Below are 19,098 nucleotides of genomic sequence, written 5' to 3'. Positions count from 1 at the left end.
AGATGGGAAAGGAGGAAAGGGGTCAACATTTGAAATGGAAATAAAAATATCCAATAAAAAGAAAAAAAAAGAAAGTAAAAATGGGGGTCCACTAGAAACAGTCTACAAAGGTGAACTGTGCAAGGTCCCCTGAGTCCCATTGTCTAGCTCAGCACTGGCTCTTCACTCTGGAGAAGCCTGGTGGGACTCCCAAGAGTGTCTTCCTTCCTTGTGGAAACCTTCGGAACTCCAAAACTAACCAGCTTGAACCTTACCAGACCAATTCCATTCTAGTTAGATCCACCCACCATCCCAGCTGGTCCACCTGGGATGCAACCTGCACAGGTGAGCTGTATGCAGAAACAGAATCCATTATTATGCTGTATATAAGAAACACATCTCAGCAACAAAGATACTCCTCTCAGTACGAAGGGCTTGAAAAAGGGTTTCCAAGCAAATGGACCCAAGAAACAAGCTGGAGTACCCATTCTAATATCTAATAAAGTAGACTTTCAATCGAAAGCAATCAAAAGACACAGGGAAGGGCACTTCATACCTGTCAAAGGAAAAATCCACCAAGAGAACATCACAATTATGAACATCTATGTCCCAAATGAAAGGGCACCCACATTCATAAAAGGAAGATTGCTAAAGCTTAAATCACATATTGAACCACCCACATTAATAGTGGGAGACTTCAACACCCCATTCTCACTAATGGACAGGACATCAAAAAGGAAACTAAACAGAGAAATAACTAAACTAAGAGGTTATGATTCAAACGGACCAAATTCAAACCAAATGTTTCACCCAAACCCCAAAGAATATATCTTCTTCTAAGCACATTACAGAACTTTCTCCAAAATTGACTATATAACTGGTCACAAAGCAAGCCTCAGCAGAGACACAAACACTGAAATGACCCCATGGATTTTATCAGATCACCATGGATTAAAGATGGACTTCAACAAACTTAGAAACAACAGCAAGTCTCTCTCTCTCTCTCTCTCTCTCTCTCTCTCTCTCTCTCTGTGTGTGTGTGTGTGTGTGTGTATGTGTGTGTATTTTGTTTTTCATGGAAACTGAACAACTCTACTCAACGATTTCTGGGACAGGGAAGAAACAGAGCACTAAAAGACTTTCTAGAATTCAATGAAAATGAAGGTTCAGCATAGCCAAACTTATGGGACACTATGAAGACAATGCTAAGAGGAATGTTCACAAGTGCCCTCATAAAGAAGTCGGGAGTTTTCATACTGACAGTTAAAAGTACATCTGAAGACCCAAGAGAAAAAAAAGGAACAAATGCACCCAGGAGGAGTAGACAGCAGGAAATGATCAAACTCAGGTATGTAATCAATCAATTTAAAAGAAAGAGAAAAATACTACAATGAATCAAGGAAACCAAGAGCTCATTCTTTGAAAAATCAACAAGATAGAGAAACCCTTACCAAAACTAGCTAAAAGACAGACAGACAGTACCTAAATTAACAAAATCGGAAATGAAAAGGGAGACATAACAACAGATAATGAAGAAATTCAAAGAATTATTAGGTCTTACTCAAAAGCCTGTATTCAACAAAATTGGAAAATCTCAATGAAATGGGTAACTTTTTAGTCAGATACAAATTACCAAAGCTGAAAGAAGATCAGGTAAACTATGTGAATAGTCCTATAACCCCTAAGGAAATAGAAGATCGGGTAAACTATGTGAATAGTCCTATAACCCCTAAGGAAATAGAAGCAATCATTAAAAGGCATCCAACCAAAGAGAGACCTTGGCCAGACGGTTTTAGTACAGAATTCTACCAGACTTTCAAAAAAGAGCAAATACCAATAGTCCTCAATCTATTCTACAAAATAGGAACAAAAGGAACATTGCCAAAGTCAGTCTATGAGGCCACAGTTACCCTGATACCCAGACCACATATAGATTCAACAAAGTAAGAGAATTTCAAACCAATATCTCATTATGAACACTGATGCAAAAATATTCAATAAAATACTCCCAAAACTGAATCCAAGAACACCCAGAGATGCTATCCCTTGAGAAGGAAAAGGTGGAATGGGGGAAGACTTGTATGAGAGGGTACTAGGAAGAGAGGAAGGCCAGATATTGGGTTGTAAAGTGAATAAATATATTTTAAAAAAGAAAGAAAATTGTATTACCCACCTTACTGACTTGAAAATAAAGGAAATTCTGGTAAAGCCATTATTTTTTTTTTCATCTTTATTAACTTCGGTATTTCTTATTTACATTTCGATTGTTATTCCCTTTCCCAGTTTCCCAGCCAACATCCCCCTAACTCCTCCCCCTCCCCTTCTATATGGGTGTTCCCCTCACCATCCTCCCCCTATTACCACCCTCCCCCCAACAGTCTGGTTCACTGGGGGTTCAGTCTTGGCAGGACCAAGGAATTTCCCTTCCACTGGTGCTCTTACTAGGCTACTCATTGCTACCTATGAGGTTGGAGCCCAGGGTCAGTCCATGTATAGTCTTTGGGTAGTGGCTTAGTCCCTGGAAGCTCTGGTTGCTTGGCATTGTTGTTCATATGGGGCCTCAAGCCCCTTCAAGCTCTTCCAGTCCTTTCTCTGATTCCCTCAATGGGGGGTCCCGTTCTCAGTTCAGTGGTTTCTGCTGGCATTTGCCTATGTATTTGCGGTATTCTGGCTGTGTCTCTCAGGAGAGATCTACATCTGGTTCCTGTCAGCCTGCACTTCTTTGATTCATCCATCTTATCTAATTGGGTAGCTGTATATGTATGGGCCACATGTGGGGCAGGCTCTGAATGGGTGTCCCTTCAGCCTCTGTTCTTAACTTGGCCTCCCTATTCCCTCCCAAGGGTATTCTTGTTCCCCTTTTAAAGAAGGAGTGAAGCATCCACATTTTGTCCATCCTTCTTGAGTTCATGTGTTCTGTGCATCTAGGGTAATTCGAGCATTTGGGCTAATATCCACTTATCAATGAGTGCATACCATGTGTGTTTTTCTGTGATTGGGTTACCTCACTCAGGATGGTATTTTCCAGTTCTATCCATTTGCCTATGAATTTCATGAAGTCATTGGTTTTGATAGCTGAGTAGTACTCCATTGTGCAGATGTACCACATTTTCTGTATCCATTCCTCTGTTGAAGGGCATCTGAGTTCTTTCCAGCTTCTGGCTAATATAAATAAGGCTGCTATGAACATAGTGGAGCATGTGTCTTTGTTATATGTTGGGGGATCTTTTGGGTATATGCCCAAGAGAGGTATAGCTGGGTCCTCAGGTAATTCAATGTCCAATTTTCTGAGGAACCACCAGACTGATTTCCAGAATGGTTGTACCAGTCTGCAATCCCACCAACAATGGAGGAGTGTTCCTCTTTCTCCACACCCTTGCCTGCGTCTGCTGTCATCTGAGTTTTTGATTTTAGCCATTCTCACTGGTGTGAGGTGAAATCTCAGGGTTGTTTTGATTTGCATTTCCCTTATGACTAAAGATGTTGAACATATCTTTAGGTGTTTCTCAGCCATTCGGCATTCCTCAGCTGTGAATTCTTTGTTTAGCTCTGAACCCCATTTTTTAATAGGGTTATTTGTCTCCCTGCGGTCTAACTTCTTGAGTTCTTTGTATATTTTAGATATAAGGCCTCTATCAGTTGTAGGATTGGTAAAGATCTTTTCCCAATCTGTTGGTTGCCGTTTTGTCTTAACCACAGTGTCCTTTGCCTTACAAAAGCTTTGCAGTTTTATGAGATCCCATTTGTCGATTCTTGATCTTAAGAGCATAAGCCATTGGTGTTTTGTTCAGGAAATTTTCTCCAGTGCCCATGTGTTCGAGACTCTTCCCCACTTTTTCTTCTATTAGTTTGAGTGTATCTGGTTTGATGTGGAGGTCCTTGATCCACTTGGACTTAAGCTTTGTACAGGGTGATAAGCATGGATCGATCTGCATTCTTCTACATGCTGACCTCCAGTTGAACCAGCACCATTTGCTGAAAATGCTATCTTTTTTCCATTGGATGGTTTTGGCTCCTTTGTCAAAAATCAAGTGACCATAGGTGTGTGTGTTCATTTCTGGGGGATCTATTCTATTCTATTCCACTGGTCTATCTGTCTGTCTCTGTACTAATACCATGCAGTTTTTATCACTATTGCTCTGTAATACTGCTTGAGTTCAGGGATTGTGATTCCCCCAGAAATCCTTTTATTGTTGAGGATAGTTTTAACTATCCTGGGTTTTTTGTTATTCCAGATGAATTTGAAAATTGTTCTGTCTAACTCTCTGAAGAATTGGATTGGTATTTTGATGGAAATTGCATTCAATCTGTAGATCACTTTTGGTAAAATGGCCATCATTACTATATTAATCCTGCCAATCTATGAGCATGGGAGATCTTTCCATCTTCTTCGATCTTCTTCAATTTCTTTCTTCAGAGGCTTGAAGTTCTTATCATACAGATCTTTTACTTGCTTGGTTAAAGTCACGCTGAGGTATTTTATATTGTTTGGGACTATTATGAAGGGTGTCGTTTCCCTAATTTCTTTCTCAGCTTGTTTCTCTTTTGTATAGAGGAAGGTTGCTGATTTATTTCCCTTAATTTATTCCCAGCCACTTTGCTGAAGTTGTTTATCAGGTTTAGTAGTTCTCTGGTGGAACTTTTGGGATCACTTAAATATACTATCATATCATCTGCAAATAGTGATATTTTGACTTCTTCTTTTCCAATCTGTATCCCTTTATTCTCCTTTTGTTGTCTGATTGCTCTGGTTAGAACTTCAAGAACTATATTGAATAACTAGGGAGAGAGTGGGCAGCCTTGTCTAGTCCCTGATTTTAGTGGAATTGGTAAAGCTATTATTTTAATCAGTAGTGCCAAAGAAGAGTTACTGTGAATAGCTGACAAGAAGTGAATTTGCATTGAAAACAGGACAAGTCTACATATTCCTAGCTCTGGCAAAGACAACAGCAATACGAGGATCTATCCAGAAGTGAACAGTCAATGAGTGTCAATCTGTGATGCATACATGTGACATACTGAGCAATTCTTTTAAACTATCATGGTTCAAATCTACCATTTTGCTTTAGGTTTTCACTGTTCTCTGAGTCTGTGTATGAGGAGCATTCTGGATCCTAATTATATGGTGTGCCACAGCAGCTCTACAATATTGTCTATTATACTCTTTTGTTATAGCTAGGAAAGGTGGTGCACTTCTGGAGTCTCAGCACTCTGTAGGAAGAGGCAGGTGCATATGTGAGTTTGAGAGAATTCCAGGTCAACCAGGGATGTATAGTGAGACCTGGCTTCAAAATACAAGCACACAGAATAAAATAAATATTAAGAAAATTATATTAAGAATGTACTTATTAAAGTATAGTAAAGTAACAGAGCTTGCTGACTAGTATGCTAATAAAGCATCTGAAATTGTCTGCACAATTGTCAGCCTGTGGTGTGTTGCAGTAGGAGTTTAGAGAGGATGGTGTACCCAGTGAGTTGGAGTTTCATTGCACGTCACACAGTGAAGATCATCATGTCGATGCAAACCATCTGCAACACCCTGAGAAAGGGCACGTAGCTATGACAAAGTGTATGTTGTGTATGCTCTGTGCCCAAATGGCTCCGATGCTCACACGCATGTTGCTACTATGAAGGCTTCCTGTACCGAGATGACTCAAGAGAAGACAAGACTGCAGTGCTGCTGCCCAGCAATGCCACGTTCAAGGAAGCATGGAACAGACTCCATGTGCTGATGCAGTCTCCATGACACAGCTTCTCTGTGTCCCCATGCTTTCCAGTGAGAAAACAACTGCTACTTACATTAAGCTAAGCAGGGGCTACATTTGAACACACAAGCAAATCCAGGAAAAAAATCAAGATACTTGTGATATGGGAACTCAAAGGATCCCAAAAATGAGTTAACCATATGATTCAAAGATGGAAGGAAAGGAAATTGGAAAGGTCATAAAGCAAATTTCTAGAAGCACTGTAAACAGAGGAAACAAGAAATAAAAGTGTGGCCCGAAGTCTGACTTTCTGTTGAGCTAACTAGGCCCAGGGTGAGCCATAGCTGACACACTCTTCCACGCTGAGAAAACATCCAGCAAATCTTCATGCTGTCCTTCACTACTGAGTTATTAAGGGATACAGCTAAAGGCAGGTGCATTCTCAGTATACGGTCACCCCCACAGAAGTATTGTACAAAAGGAAACAAAAATTAAAGTGTGTAAAACATGAGCATCTGAGATGTAAAGAACGTTGCAGCTGTACTACTCAATGCTCCCATCAAAACAGTCTCCACAGCAGCCCCTCTCGTTCCCGGAGACAAATCAGCCAAAGCACCTGAAGGTACCTCTGAGAAAGGGAGCTCGCCAGAGTTAGGGTCCAATGACCATCTGGGGAGCCAATGACGTCTCCCTCTGGCTACACTATCTACATTAAAGTGTACATACTCTGTAAATGACTGCCACTTCTAAGTTGTTCAATCCCAATTCTGTATTGCTTCAAATAAGCTCTTTTACACAGTCTCTCTTGATAATAATTTCCAGAAGGTTTTACATTAATATTCATTTATTTTTAGTTTTTGTCAAACAAAATTAATTCAATCAAATTAATAAATTCTTATTGAGAATTTATTACTTATCTATAACAAAATTTAAGAAAACCCATCCTCTGACTTCAAATGAACTGAGTGCAGCCATTGAAAGCCATTTTTAAAGTCTAGGTTTGCCTTTTGTTCTCTGCAGGAACTAGGGATTGAACCCAGAGCTTATGCAAACTGGGCAAGCGGTCTCCCACTGAGCTGCATCTGCACAGTTAGTTTTAAAGTAGCTGAGTAAAACCCTCCAACCAGACTGATCTCACTTTCTTTGAAAATTTCTTCACTTTCACAAATGTAGACTATTCTTCTAGTCTGTTATGTGGCTAACTCTACTGAAATAAAATTGTACCCAACTCTCATTTATTAAAATCTAATTAATTTATTGAACAATTTCAAATACTACTTTCCCACAAAGTATCAATAAAGCTCCCAGGGGAAATGCTATAGCGATCTGTTTACAAGTGTTGGTACTATGTATTCCTACTACAGTCTGTACTTAGGGCGCCATGACTTTGCACTGGTTGGGAAATGCTATAACGATCTGTTTACAAGTGTTGGTACTATGTATTCCTACTACAGTTTGTACTTAGGGCACCGTGACTTTGCACTGGTTGCACACACCATTTGTGCTATGGATCAGATGAGGAGCAATTCCCAATCAGTATGAATGTGTGTGAGGTTCCTACATTTGCAATGGTTTTCAAATGTCTCTTTTCTGAAGAGTATTTCCAGGAAATCCCAAGGCTGACATCCTTGTGAGCACATGATTGGCATACAACTATTTGATGAAATACTTCTTTATTTCCTACTAAAACAATGTCTCTCAATTTAAGTGCCTGTATCAACTGCCTTGTCTAGAAATTTAGTACTTCAAACTTCAATGACTCTATTTCACAGACTTTATTATCTTACAGGTCGTGTGTCTTACAGGTGTACTATAAAAATGAGTATTCAGAGCTGGGAAGTGACGGCACACACCTTTAACCCCTGCCCTCGGAAGCAAAGGCAGGTGGGTCTCTGATTTGAGGCCAGACTGGTACACAGAGTTCCAAGACAGGCAAGATTGCATAGAGAGTCTGTCTTCAAAATCAAAAAGAAAAGAAGGAGAGAGAAGGAGAGGGAGAGAGAGAGAGGAGAGAAGAGAAAGAAAATAGTGTTCTGTAATTTAATTTGAAAACTAAAGCTACAATGGGTCAAATAGTTTACTGTACAATTTTCAAAGCTTTTGAACCCAACATCATTGAGGCTTCCTACATAAGAACTTGCTGCTCTTACTATGACATGGTAGTCTATTCTCTTCCTCATTTGGAAAAGGGAGAAACAGAAGAAACCTGTCCATCACTATAGGCCACTATGCTTCTTCAGAAGTCTGACTGTGCACCTGATTGGCAGCAGTGTCTCTGTGCATCTGCTTTGCCCATGTGAGAGGCCAGCCTCATCATCTGGATTTGTGCAGCAGAGAGAAGCTGACTGTGGGACAATAAATAGATCTTTTCCAACTGGTTTAAAGGTTTAGATCAGGTAAGGTCAGCCATTCCAGTTTGCTTGCTTTTATTGATTTGTAAAATTACAAAAGCAGAGTAACATTCCCATCATCAGACCCTTTATTTTGCCAAGTGCTTCATTTCTGAAGGAACTGTCTTATCTCTGCAGAACAAAGCCACAGCATCTACACCAGCTGCTGTAGAACAGGGCTCTCCCCAGGGGTTTAAGTACAGCATCCACCACCACCTGTGCAGAAAGCTGGGTCTCCCGGGAGGCTTAGCAGGTAGAAGCAGGAGTAGGAGGTAGAAATGAAAGAGAATATTTTGGGTTGGCTTAGTGTCATTTCTGATATTTCAAGGTTAGGAATCAGAAATTCAACGGGTCCTTTGGTGAATATAACAGTCCTACAACCCAATGAAGACTGCATCACGGACTAATCACACAGTCTTAGCAATGTAACAGTCGACTTCAAGACCCAATTATGCTTTGATCAAAACTGTATCTGAAGTTTGTCACTGTTTCAGAAGGCATGGTGGCATTTAACACATATCTACAGAGCCCTATTTGTAACCTTTGCATATGAATTTTAGGTAGTAAGTTTCTTTGTAATTGCTACTTGGCTATGAATTCTAACACAGTTCCACCATAGCATTCACCCAGTATATATTACTGGATCTTATATATCTTTCTTTTTATCTTAGTAATATTGCGCGCGCACGCGCACACACACACACACACACACACACACACACACACACACATATATAATACCATCTGTTTTCATTTTATTTCTTATGCAGTATATTTTATTTCACTTCAGGATAATAAATGGGTCACTATAAAGTATTATTCATTATATCGAAGGAGCAGTGGCATTCCATCTGCCCTTACAGTGCTAAAATGAAAAGCTGAATTGATGATTAAGGGAAAGGAAGACAACAGGGCTCAGAACCACTAAGTTGAAGAAAGTTAACACCCTGAGTTACAAGCAGCCCCTGAGCACAAGGATAGCAAGGGAGGGGAGCAAACCTCTCTTTACTCAGCGTCCAAGCTTCCATACTCCCAAACAGTACCCTCACTGCACCACAGACCATACAGTCCTAGACTATCTCATAGCTTACGCAGAGCGGTAAGATGGCTTGGCATTCCAAGGAACATCCTAAAGAACCAGGAAGGACAGAGAACAGCAGAGCTCTTCAAGAGCCTTCTCAATCTGTCCGCTTACATGGTGGTAAAGTCACTTTCACTTTCAACAGTGACAGAACCTCACTGTATTTTATCTCTCATTGGGTAACAGATTTTCAGAACCACTTACCTCAGTGGTAGTTCCTATGTCAGCAGATGGGCTGCATGTGCTGGTGTCTGGTGGAGCTGTACCTACACTGCTCCGAACTGGAGAACCAGGGACAGGCCCTGCCATCGTGTCTGAGTACACTGAAGACGGACTAAGATGGCCTCTCTTCTGAATTTTATTCCAGACTTTACTCATGGTATCGGCCAATTCATAAATGAGCTGGACCTGAGCATAAGGGAGAGTAGGGAGAAGAATCAAGTTTTCAAATTCTATTGACAACCTATTAAAATGCTAGATATAAGAAAACTGACAAGTCAAAATATGAGAGTCTACAAGATAATGACTAGTGCACCACAGTGCAGGACTGATTACACCGGCCACAAACTTATACTGTGCTATTTTATCATCAGCAAACATTTCTATAGATGGATGCAGTCTAACCAGCAGTGCTCATTACTGAGACGTAGATCCCTTTTAAGAATGATAATGAACATTACAAAGGCATCCTACACAGAGACCTGTGGAAAGCAGAGAGCAAAGGCACACCTGGGGAACTGAGGTTACCCTGTGCACTATGGGACAGCTATCACCCGGCTTTCAAGATAATTTCCATAGCTAAATCTTCTCTCTTTTTCCGAGATAAAAATGACATGGAATTTCTTTTGAGGCAAGTGAAAAGAGTGATATAACAGAGTTGGAACAGAAAGTCAGTACTGTATTAGACTTCTAGAGACAGAAACCATATCCAACCTCCTTCCCCTGGGATATGCCATTCCAGTATTCACAGAAAAACTTTCACTTGCAAACTGTTTGACTGAGTTCTAAGATATTTATACAAGATTTCATAAATAAGCATTAATCATGGAGTTTGTATGAAAACATATTGGCATATACTGTATAAAACAAGCCACGGGGGGTGGGAGGTGGGGGAGACAGGGCAAACATAACATATAAGCAAACCCACAGCTGGATACCATTCTCTGATCGCCATTTTAAAAAAGTGAAATTCTCCTATTTATAAAGAGTTTCAGCCCTAAGACAAATCCAGATAATGAGGCTGGCCTCTCACATGGGCAAAACCGATGCACAGAGACCCTGCTGTCAATCAGATGCACAGAGACCCTGCTGTCAATCAGATGCACAGAGACACTGCTGTCAATGCTTCCTTCATTTAACTCTGCATATTCTAGTTTTCTACTGGGTTTGTGTACTGAAGCCTCAAATCTTGAGTCATGGCTATTTGTAGTTATAAAATGATCTAATGACTGCAGATTCTATCAAAAAAAAAAAAAAGAACTGTATAGAAAAAACGTTCAAGGGGCTGGAGAGATGGCTCAGTGGTTAAGAGCACTGACTGCTCTTCCAGAGGATCTGAGTTCAAATCCCAGTAACCACGTAGTGGCTCACAACCATCTGTAATGGAATCTGATGCCCTCTTCTGGTGCGTCTGAAGACAGCTACAATGTACTCATCTATAATAAATAAATACATCTAAAAAAAAAAAAAAAGAAAGAAAAAGAAAAGAAAAACGTTCAAGTCATTTTTTATTTCATAATTAAGATTTTTCTCTTAAAGGAAATTGTTGGAACCCAAATCCTTATGAATGATTTTTTCTCTTTTTCCTAAATTAAAAAGCTGTCAAATAAGGAGAGCATTAACTGAAGGAAATAAGTTCTGCTCCTCAGGGTTTAGGGTTATTTACTTCAGAGGCACAGTACTGTTTTTATTGTCACTACGTCTGATCCCTTCCATTGTTGTTCTTAAGAAGATGTAACAGCACATGTGTTTAATGTGACAAGCAAGCAATGGCATAAAGCTCAACTGCACTTCTACTTTCAAAGAAAGGTCTGCAAGCACATCGCTTGCCTGCGAGCACATTGCTCCTCCTCCCAAATAAAGCAAGCATGCGGAGGATAAACGGTCAGTTTTTAATTGGACTTGAGCTGAAACACGAAGGATTAAAATCATAGAATTAAAATGTGTGTAACTAGAAAGCATAACAACCACTCTAAATACCCCATAGAGTAACAGAAACTCTCATTTTCTGCTGTGAAGAACAGAAAGTTTTAAACCAGCTTGTTAGTTTCGAAGGTGTATATATCTGCTATCTTATCTGGCCATTTCAACTAATTTCCCTAAGAACAAAAGCTGATGTCTGCTGAGACATAAACATTATCTGTAATGCTGTAAATCTGCAAAAGTCCCAAATGTTTAACACTGAACAAATGAAGGTCAACCATATAGCTAAATGTTACTTAGTAATACAAGAGAACACATGTAAAATATGAACTAATCTAAAAATGATTATGCAGAATGAAGGAAGCTAGACAAAAATCACAACTGTAGAATTCCATCTATACCATGGGGTGTCAAGGGCCCATAACTTCTGAGGACGTATTCTATGATGGTTTTTGAGTATATATATCACAAACTTTTTCAAACTGGGTAAATTTATTTTATTTATTTATTTGTTTTAGAGTTTATTGTACTCTGTGATACTAATTTACTTCAGTAAAATTGGATAAAGAGAGAAATGAAAATTAAGTCCCTATGAGGCACCATTCCATGAGCTATGTGTGAAGGTAAATGAATAGCAATGGCAATTTGAATATGACACACTGGCTAAATAAAAAATTTTATTCTTTAAATATTCAGAAGTGAAGAAAATCATATCATTAATAATGAAACCAAAGTGGAAGGTTATCTCTGAGATTTAGAGAATGAAATGGATACCCACTTAGATCGAGAATAAGCAATTAGTATCAAACAAGAATCTAGCACATGATATAGAAATCTATTGAAATCTAGTACATTAAATGGATGCCCTCTGAGATCTAGAACATAAAATGGATATCCACTGTGATCTAGTAGATGAAATGGACGCCCACTAAGATCTAGAACATGAAATGGATGACCACTGAGATCTAGAACAAGAAATGGATGCCTACTGAGATCTGGAACAGGAAATGAAAACCTACTGAGATCTAGAACATGAAATGGACATTCACTGTGATCTAGTACATGAAATGGGCACCCACTGAGATCTAGAACATGAAGTGGATGCACAGCAAGATCTAGAATATGAAACAGCTGCCCACTGAATCTAGAACATGAAATGGAAGCCCACTGAGATCTAGAACATGAAATGGGTGTTCAGTGAGATATAGAACATGAAGTGGCCACTCACACTCACGACTTTATCTAACACCTATTAACTAAGCAACCTTTATACAAGCATTAAGGAGGCCAGGTGAGGACAAAATTTTTAAAAAAAGTTGAAGGTGGGGTACAGAGAAGAAGAAAAGAGTTGCCCAAATCAGCTATGTTCACACACTGAGCAATAAGGAAAGAGTAACAAGAAGAGAATTCCCTGTTTAGGAAGAAAAAGGTAATTCCAGAGTTTGGGAACTGAAACAGTACCAGACTCTTACTCTTAGAAACAGTTCAAACCAAACATTATCACTTTAGCATGTTGCATTTTATTTTGTCATTATCAAGACTATTGTCATAGTGGTGCAAAGTCAGGAAACTCATATAGTGAAGCTGAATCTGTTCTTTCACATTCTAGTTTGTAAAACTTAAAGAATTAAGTGCCATCAATGAGGTGCCTTAAAACAAAAGAGATGTTTGTGTCACATATGAATAAATCATTATATTAGCACTCTAATATACCATCTGAGACAGAGTAGAGTCTAATAAGACCTGAGTGTCCAAAGTTCTGTATCTGCACTTTCAAAGTTCTGCTCCTACAAATGCACAATGAATCCTAACACTATTGTGCGCCTATAGGTATCTGTATCCAAACCTCTCCATTTAAATGGAGTTAATTAGTGCTCATTCTGAGGGCTTCTTTTTACTCATCAGAACCCTTTTACTATATGTAAGATCACATTCAAAGATAAAATGGGGCAGACAACAACATTCCCCTGCACCTTGCCCCAAGGGACACAACTTAAACTCAACAGTTTCTTTTACTCTTAGAAGCACTGTAAAGCATACAATAGCACTAGCATTCTACTAGCAACCTAAGAGATGGAGACTCCTGTCGTTGTTCTCCTCAATGACAATCCTGGAACACAGTCAGAGGATGGAGTCATGGAGGGGAACTCTGAGTGCTTGTTAAAAACTCCAGGAAAACAACACAATAATCTACTGTTTCATCAACAACATGGAATTCTTGGAATGTGCCTGACCCTCCCGGGTGTAGGGGAGTTCACTTCAGATTATTCATTATAACTGCCCTTGCCTGTTTCATATACCTCTAAGGAAACACTTGTTTTTGCCACATGTGTCTTGTCCTTGTGATTACACACTTTACTCAGGTGACTCTTCTCAACCCTCAGAGTATAAACTGTCTGATGATCTGAATAAACTTAGCTACCGCATGAGACTTTAGTCTGCCTCATTTTTATTCCAGCTTTCTCATGTTCACCCAGCCAACTACAGGGGTAAAAGCCAACACTATGAAACCAAATTATATAGCATATAACAGAAAGAAGCTGGGAGAGTGTCAGCAACATAGTTCTGTGCATAAAGAAACTTGCAACCAAGACTGATAACCTGAAGTTCATTTCCAAGACCTACATGTTTAAAGGAAAAAAATAACTCCTATAAGCACCACAATAGATAGATAGATAGATAGATAGATAGATAGATAGATAGATAGATAGATAGATAGATAGATAGATGCATAGATACATAGAGACAGACAAACAAACAGACAATAGACAACAGACAGATGATGATGGATGGATGGATGGATAGACAGACAGATATGATATGATAGACAGGCAGACAGAGAGATGATGAAAATTTAAAAAGAGGCAGGGGGAAAAGAGCTGCATTGTACTGGAAAGGAAGTTCTATAATATGGAATGATAGGGGAAGTTTTTTTTTTTTAAATACTTCAAAAACTGGCTGATAACTACGAAAGCAGGAATAGATTTATAAATTTTGAATTTATGAATATTGGCCCATCAGATTAAAGAATATGCTAAAGGGGATTGTTTTAAAAGTAGTATACAACCTTGACTATGTGGAAAATATACAATAGTATACTTGAAGTTAAAAAATGTAAATTTTATGATAATTAATAATTTACACAAAACTAGATGATATAAGTTCACTGTGATTGTAAGGTGGCAGAATATAACAGAATTGGCACATCACGGTTGAAATGTTATAGAAGGGGAAATGACTTTAATAGGAAACCTTTAGTAAATGTTCTCTTCTGGTGTAAAATACAGCAAGATGTGAAAAGGGGCTGTGAGAGACTCTGATTAAAAATTGTATTTGGTTACTTCAGTACACGCTCCAGTCCAGCAATAAAAATATAGTTCATCAGAATTTCAAAACAGCACATCCACATCTTTAACTGATTTTATTCCACTAGCCAAAAGACAAATTTATGCTCATCAATACAGTTCTTATTATAAAACTTGAGAGAAATTTAAAGCCATTCTTAAATCTAATCACTACAATGTTGATTGCAAGGCTTAAAGACAAAAAGATACGGTATTTAACAGAAGTCTTTTAATAAAACAGTGAACATTAAAAAAACAAAACAACTTAGCTTTTAAAATGCAGTGTACCAACCTGGGGATTAGAGCATTTTATCTCTAATGATTCTAAGTCAACATGTAGACAGACAACAAATGAATGCCTTCCTTCAGGTCCCGCTGGAAGGAGCTTCTGAGATGTGACTGCTAGGGTAGAGGTACATCCCATAGGCTCCACGAGGGACAGTGTCACTTGCTTGCCAAGAAGGGTATATATGCTAAAATGATGCAAGCTTATGGTCCAAGGAAATGCATCACCTATAAGAGAATAAAACAGAAACAGGGGTCCAACAAAACTTCACAATTAATAACAACAAATAAAAATGATTTAAAATTTCAATATGAAATATAACACTTGATATAACAAAGGATCTCAGAGACTACCTTTACATGCTACTTAAAATAATTTAATTTTAGTATTTGCAATTACTATAATATTCTTCTATACACTTCATATATTATAAGCATTATAGAAAGAAAGCTAAATATAAGAAATAAAAACAGAAATAAAAGACCATCTTTGCCACTATGGTGGATAGTAAGTGTTCCTGCATTCAGAAATTGCATAAAATGGAATGCTTTTAATGATGTACAGTGGCATTTACATGGAGAAGTGATCTGAAAAATTAGAGGGGAAAATAATATGTATGTTCTTGTGTGTGTCGCAGCCCGCGCCAGGACTTACACTGATCGGGCATGCTATTGAAAACAGGCTTCTGGTGCTGCGTCATGGGTCAGACAGATTTCTACATATTCCTTGTGTGGCTCTTAAAGTACATAAGATATATTTTAAAGGATGCAGGCATCCTTTAAAATTATCATTCATAAATATCATAGTTGAAAGAAAAAATTTCTATTACTGTTCAGTAATTTATCACATGTATAATATTTTTATAGGTACAAGCATAGAATATAAAACATCTTAGAATTTTATATTGTAGTTATAGGTAAAGTAAACTGATATAATTTAAAAGGTCCAATTGGAATATTTAAAATTCAATATTCTGGTATCAACTTATAAACAATACATTTCTATCATATATTTTAGAATGCCCAGTTATATGTGTATCAGTATAATTACTGTTTAAATGATGCTATCATTTTAAAACATATAGAGACCATTTATTTTTTCAATTATAGAGGTACTCAATACTCACTATGGATATTTTACAACATATGAAAAAGTTAAACATCAAAATAAGTGATGAATCCACCCTCCACATCGTCCCCAATTCCACAGAAAGATTCTCCTACAGTTCACTAGACAGTTCCATGAGAGACAGGCATGCTGGAGCAAAGCATGGGAAAGGGGGACCTCTGTTTGTGTTTCATTGAAGACAAAATAACAAATATATTACCATGTGAATTTACACAGTGAGTTCAAAGTACACACATGCGCACACACACATGTGTATACATATGGACTTTTATGTAATATATATGTGTGTATATGGACACACATACATATATGATAAATGTAAACATTCAAAATATGTAAAAAAGGAAACTTTAAATTTGGGACTTTAAATGATATAATAAATTCAGGTACACGGTAGTTGGCAACTTGACCAGAAACGATAATTTCATAGTAGTATGCGGTCTACACTACAGATCTTTGCCTGTTCCAGATATAATATTTTGCTACTAAAGTAAAAAATGAGAACTTTAAATCATCGTAACTGAGTCTAAAATAATTTTTAAATCAATATCAAATTCTATGCTGTTTACAAAATAAACCCCTGCTAACACTGTCTTCTGTATCCTGACTTTAGATTCTTACTTTAAATAGATATATTTGTATGTGTTTCCAAACTTTATTCTAACAAATACTAAGTGGTGATTTCTATTATGCAACAAGATCACATTTAAATTTACTAAATTAAAAACGTCACAGTTGACACTGGTATTCTTAGAAAAATATTCTGATTCAGAATGAGACTAATTGAAAGTAGTTATGTCATACTCTCTTAAAATAACTAATGTTACTTTATGTTCTTAGTACATAGATTGTCTGTCTTAAAAAGATAAAGTATGTTTTTGGGATTTTAAATTAACATTCAGTGACAAAAAAATCAAAGATCAACCATTAGGACAAAATTTGACAAATTATACTAATTATATGATGACATTTATAAAAATAAACATCTCAAAATAAAAACACATATCTTACATAAAATACATACATAATAATAAATAACAGATATTTCTAAAATGAGCTCAAACCATGCTATCCTGAGGACTCCATGAAGCTTTCTTCCAGTCTAGGCTGACCTTAAAGCTCCGGCTACTTCCTGGCTAACGTGAACATCCAACTCAGGAGCTCACACAGAGGTTAGTCTGGCTACATCCTGAGCACAGGGTGCTGACCTCAGCCTCCTCCACTGCTGCACAACAGGTACAAGCCACTGTGCCCAGGGAAGAGTTTTCATTTTAACTATAGTTCTGTTCATATAATCTGTGCCTTCATTTTCTCAAATGGCAAAATTTCTTTCTGGCAAAATTTATTAATTTTCAAACAAAATGGTTTGTTTCTACCTCGTTTAACAAGGTAGAAAAAGAGCAAGAAGGATAAGAAGCATTCATGTGTGAATTTAAGAGGAAATTATTTTCAGAGGAAAATAATTACCGGAAAGTGACCAAGTGCTCATGTAGTCCAGGAAAAACACTGTGAGTGGAAATATGCAAACCATAAACTGTGGGATGAGGTATAAGATGTGAAAGGAAGATGGGAGTCTTGGCAAGTAATCTGTCAGCACCAAGGGGTGGACACAGGGGGAAGAGTCCAGGGCATAGTGATTACAACCGAGTTAAAAATCAGCAAAAGGAAAGCACTGTGATTTTAAAATGCAGCATACCACAATGTTGATTTTAACAAACCAGGATCCTAACAATGCTTTAGGAAACATTCTTAATATAGACACATGCACACACAAGGTAAAGCTCTTATGCTCACATTTAGTCAGTGAACACTGGATAACTGCAGCAACCCTACTTCTGACATCAAGTTTCTGAGACTGAATGTGAAATTATGATCAGCCATGGTGTGATTTTCTCTGTCACCAACACTGTGTGTAGGGAATAAGAATGACTGTACACTAGGAAACATGAAGTACACTGAATGCTCAGAATACAAAATGGTAAGATTAAGAAGCTTCAACTCAAAAACCTCTTTCAACATCTACAAATTTAAGAATGAACGGTGACGATTACTACTATTTATGATTTTTATAATAATTATAATTTATCATTAAAAAGGCAAAATCCAGGGTAATACACTGGAAATAATACAGGGTAACATACAATGAAGCATTAATTTATTTAAAGATAGAACATTGTATAAAATGACAGCCCAAAGGGGTGGTAAAAATCGACTAAAATGTGAAATGCAAAAAAAAAAAAAAAAAAAAAAAAAATTAAACATCCAGAAAAACCATTACTTAAAAAAATAAAGGCAAGGAGATTCAGATACAGGGCAGAGTAAGGTGTTTGCATAACATGTACAAGGTCTGAAATTGAGTTACCAATAACACCAAAGAGAAAGAAAACAAAACACAACAGCTAAAAAACGGTATTCTCAAATAAATGAACACTGATAGAATTCACCATAAAAACAAGAAATAGCTTGCCCTTCAATTATAATTCAAACACACAAGAAAAAAAAGGATACAGTTAAATACAACCAATACGTGGGCTATAGGATAGACTCTATTGAAGTGATTTTCCTCTCTTCCTATAGCAGCTTGTGTTCACACACTAATTCTGTTACCCAAAAACCTGTTTACAGTGTCCAGCACATAAGCCTAAAGGAAGCCTGTCCCCAGTTGATTTTTGACTAGTCAATGAAGTTACCCAGTGGCCAATGGCTAGGCAGAAAGACAGAGGCAGGACTTTTAGGATTCCCAGGAAGGGACAAAGGAAGGAGGAAGATTCCACCATGAGGATGGTGTAGGAGTCTGACCAAGCTGGGAAGGTGCAGGAAGGAGAGACAGCTGACATGTAGGTGCTAGGGGAAGCAGTCCCAGGAGGGCTGTCCAGTAGGGTCCAGGGCAGCAAAAATGAAATACAGATTAAATAAGTATTAACTCAGAAATATCGGAGGGGAATATGTGTGAGCTATGTGGAGTTACGGATTGGTCGAGACATTGAGCTGTTTAAGGTATTTAAAATATAAAGCTGTGTATGTGTGCCTTTCGTGCGGGAAG

At 37.9% G+C, this 19,098-nt stretch overlaps 1 protein-coding gene across 1 annotated transcript in view; it reads right to left on the bottom strand.

Moving 5' to 3' along the window:
- Vps13b (vacuolar protein sorting 13 homolog B) overlaps window positions 1-19,098 on the bottom strand; it is a 543,994-nt gene that overhangs the window by 289,627 nt on the left and 235,269 nt on the right. The window contains exons 24-25 of the mRNA XM_032914442.1: window positions 14,934-15,154; window positions 9,360-9,563 (exon numbers count right to left, since the gene is read on the bottom strand). Coding sequence (XP_032770333.1) covers window positions 9,360-9,563; window positions 14,934-15,154 — 425 coding nt within the window. The remainder of the gene's footprint in view (window positions 1-9,359; window positions 9,564-14,933; window positions 15,155-19,098) is intronic.

Source organism: Rattus rattus, chromosome 1 (assembly GCF_011064425.1).
Source record: "Rattus rattus isolate New Zealand chromosome 1, Rrattus_CSIRO_v1, whole genome shotgun sequence".
NCBI classification, from domain to species: domain Eukaryota; kingdom Metazoa; phylum Chordata; class Mammalia; order Rodentia; family Muridae; genus Rattus; species Rattus rattus.
Note: the sequence above shows the minus strand (reverse complement) of the source record. Positions and strands in the feature narration are given on the sequence as shown.